The sequence below is a fragment of the Lotus japonicus genome, chromosome 1 (assembly GCF_012489685.1).
Source record: "Lotus japonicus ecotype B-129 chromosome 1, LjGifu_v1.2".
Classification (NCBI taxonomy): Eukaryota; Viridiplantae; Streptophyta; class Magnoliopsida; order Fabales; family Fabaceae; genus Lotus; species Lotus japonicus.
In genome coordinates this window covers 113,799,903-113,803,398 of record NC_080041.1, presented here as the reverse complement: position 1 = coordinate 113,803,398, position 3,496 = coordinate 113,799,903, and the positions used below count along the sequence as shown (strand labels likewise).

Here is a 3,496-nt window from a genome sequence, read left to right as displayed (position 1 = left end):
TCGAAATAACGTGGTTACTTCAGAGCTTCAATTTCTCATGAATTTTCCTCTTTAAGTTGTTGAATGTAATGTTGCGTTTGAGATGCATGGACCTCTTCTGGACTTCAAAAATCACACCTTCATTGTCATTGAAAACTCTACCATTGTAATAGACAAAAGCAATTATGTTAAGTTTGACTTTTCAATGTGAAGATTGCAAGTTCGTAGTGTGGATTTATATGCTCTGAAACTCCATTAATGACGGTCAACGCGAAATCCGCCCACAATAAATTCGCGTTGGTCAACGCGAACTCCTTGCACCATCATGTTGTGTCACCCATCAATATTTTTTTTTATAGACAAATGCTAGTTGTTAATAATGTTAGTAAATTAGTCCTCCTAAGGATTCAAACCTGGATCATTCACCATTTATCTCACTCAACTCTTATGTCTCTAGTTCTTACCACTTAAATTATAAATTCGCGTACGATGCAAATTCATACCATTTTTCTCAACTTGTTTTTGGTAATTATTGTTTTTTCAACAGTACTCCAAAGCCCAACAGGCCCATGAGTGGAAAACTGGAAATACCAGATATGTGAAAAAAAACCAACAGAGTTTAGCCAGAGAGCCGTTGAAACCAAGAGGCAACAATGGAGGAAGAAAGCGCGGTGAAGGAGCCTTTGGATCTCATTCGGCTCAGCCTCGACGAGCGTATCTACGTCAAGCTTCGTTCTGACAGAGAGCTTCGCGGCAAGCTTCATGTACGTACTTGTTTAATCTCTCTCTGTTAATTTCACCTTCTACACTCTTTTTCACCAACATTTACGGTTCGCAACTTGGTTTTAAGATAGATAAATCCTATACATGATGAGTTTATTGGAGTTTCCATTAACATGTTTTTCTTTCTATTCTCATCTTTGCAAAGCTCAAACAAATGGACATTCTTTGATGAAGAAGTGCTCAGGTACTTGCCGATCAAACATGTCAAAACTCAAAACTCTGTACCTAAGTCAGTGTTAGCGGATTTTTGGCTAATTGCTACGCCGCTATTGCCCGCTATAGTGCTCTATTCCCGCTATTTCCGCTATTCGCCGCCAAATAGCAGCCGAAATAGCGGAATTTTGGCTCACCGCAGCCATGGTCCACGATCGCGATTTGATAACACTGGATAATACCATATATTTGACTGATCAATTGTCAAAGTATTATTCTCCTGTAAAATAAGCAAATGTTATTTTATAGAAAACATACAGTGTTTTGTATCTAGGTTGCATGAATGATATTTTGTTAAGGGAGAATTCTTTCAAAATTTCTGTATTGACTTCCTTTCTCTGCTCCTAAATAGGCACTTGGTGTTAATTTGATCTTTAAGATTTCATTGACTTGATGTGCTTTTTCCCCTATTTTCATTGGTGCTGTGGTTTCAATTTGAGTTTCAGGCTTATGATCAGCATCTCAATATGATTCTTGGTGATGTTGAAGAAATTGTTACTACTGTGGAAATCGATGATGAGACATATGAAGAAATTGTGAGGGTACGTTGTAATCAACGAAGATGTATATTCTTTTTCAGCAAAGCTAAATGGTAGAGTTGTGAATAATTGCTTGAAAATTTGATCAATCATAGATTATAGCTTATAAGCATTAATGAGGGCAGCATCCATATACATACTCCTGCAGTCCTGTTTAGGAAGAGATGGTTATAGTTTATAAGTTGAAAGGTAGTTTAAGTAGAAAATTTGAATGAATGAAATTTGGTTGTGGAAACATCATTTGAAAATAACTAACACCTAAATGAAGTGCTCATAGATGAGAACCTGTAAAGTAAAAGCTAGATACTTCTGGGTAGTTTATAGATTAGATTATTTTCCATTTCTCGCACTATTGGTCTTATTATTTCAGATCTTGGATGTCAACAAATGTAGGAAAATGCCAGATGCATATTTACTATCTTCAACCTGCATTAGCTAATCCACTTTGTCTTGTCTCACAAAGGAAAATGCATGCTACTTTTGATTTGAAGATGCTTTTCCTTGAGTGATTTTTTCGTATTCTGATTTCAGACTACAAGGCGTACAGTTCCTTTCCTGTTTGTTAGAGGAGATGGGGTGATATTGGTTTCCCCACCACTGAGAACTGCATGACATGGATTGATGAACTATGTGATCATTCTAATGACAATTATCACAACTTGAAGGAATTGTATAACTTCATAGCATATGATTATTGATTAGATTACCTTCACATTTGGCCAGTGGCGGATCCAGGACCCCCGGCCAGGGGTTCAAATTTTTCACATGAACACATCGGTAAAAATATAATTAAAAACAACTTTAATATGTTTATACATCAGAAATTATACAAGTCATAGTTGTCCTCTACGTGATTTCATATTATGAAATCGTTGAACAATTTACACTAACAGTAGCGATTCTTTTCTCCCCTCAATCGAAGGAAAACTAAGTTAAATCTTACATAAAACTTTCAGAAATATATAAAAACGACTTTCTCTTATTATTTTACTTACTAACGAAAATAGCAGCCCAAATAAGTAAAAACAGAGGAAAAGTACCTGTCACTTGAAAAAATTTTGTATCTGCAAATATTTATGTATATATGCACATGTATATGTATGTATGATTCATTAATATTTATGTATATATGCACATGCAAAATATCTTAGTTTAAATTGACCAACTGAGGTGAGAAATCTAAACTGAAAACACCAGAAAAATATATTATTCTCATTGAACGTTTCCAATTCAGTAAATATCAGATAAATGAATAATTCGATTGTCTTCAAGAATTAAGTAACTAACTCGAAACAGAAAAATTGAACAAAGGAAGTATAATTTGAGATTGAACTATTTTACATACGATGATTCTGATTGCAGTTCTCACATCTCAGTTGGGTGGGACTTAGGGTAGCGAGAGAAAGATGATGAGTGGCTGAGTGCGCGTGTGTGTGAGAGAGAGTGAGAGGAGTAAGTCTTTAGTGCAAATAGGTGCAAAACTTAGTCTACTAGTGTAATTTAAAAATTTCAGGGGGTTCAAAAAATATATTATATAGGGGTATAAGTGCAAAAAATATTTGTTCAGGGGGTTCAATTGAACCCCCTCACTTACAAGTAGATCCGCCCATGCATTTGGCATGTTTGCTAGTGATTTCTGTCAAACAGTCGGTTTTATGTTCTGTTTTAAGCATGGGAATCATGGCATGCTCATGAACAAGGCTTTTTGGCTCCATGCCTTGAATTGATGTGGTGTCTTTTTCTATATTTGTTTTCCCATTCTAGTTATGTTTGGAGAACCGTGAACTAAAAGCTTGCGGAACCCTAAGGCTTCGTTTGGATTGGGGGAAGGTGATGGAGTGGAATGGAGTGGAAGGTTTTTAAAAGGCCTCATCAAATATGTTATTTAACTCCTGGGAGAAACACTTAAACAGTGGTTTTACTTTTTGGTGAAAAAACAAACAATATTATAGAAATTTTAACAACACATTTTTAACTAAACC

The 3,496-nt window shown here is 35.5% G+C and overlaps 1 protein-coding gene across 1 annotated transcript; it reads left to right on the top strand.

Annotated features, from left to right (window-relative positions):
• The first annotated feature begins 620 nt into the window (after positions 1-620).
• LOC130719913 (sm-like protein LSM3A) lies at positions 621-2,126 on the top strand. The gene is made up of 3 exons (XM_057570510.1): positions 621-743; positions 1,422-1,517; positions 2,046-2,126. The coding sequence occupies exons 1-3, from the start codon at positions 633-635 to the stop codon at positions 2,124-2,126; spliced, it is 288 nt and encodes a 95-aa protein (XP_057426493.1). The 5' UTR covers positions 621-632.
• The last annotated feature ends 1,370 nt before the right edge of the window (positions 2,127-3,496 follow it).

Excerpts from the sequence above, each read along its gene's own strand:
- LOC130719913 (XM_057570510.1), top strand. The coding sequence starts at position 633 with ATGGAGGAAGAAAGCGCGGTGAAGGAGCCTTTGGATCTCATTCGGCTC. Across the intron at positions 744-1,421 it reads AGCTTCGCGGCAAGCTTCAT|GCTTATGATCAGCATCTCAA; the intron begins GTACGTACTTGT and ends TTTGAGTTTCAG. Across the intron at positions 1,518-2,045 it reads CATATGAAGAAATTGTGAGG|ACTACAAGGCGTACAGTTCC; the intron begins GTACGTTGTAAT and ends TTCTGATTTCAG.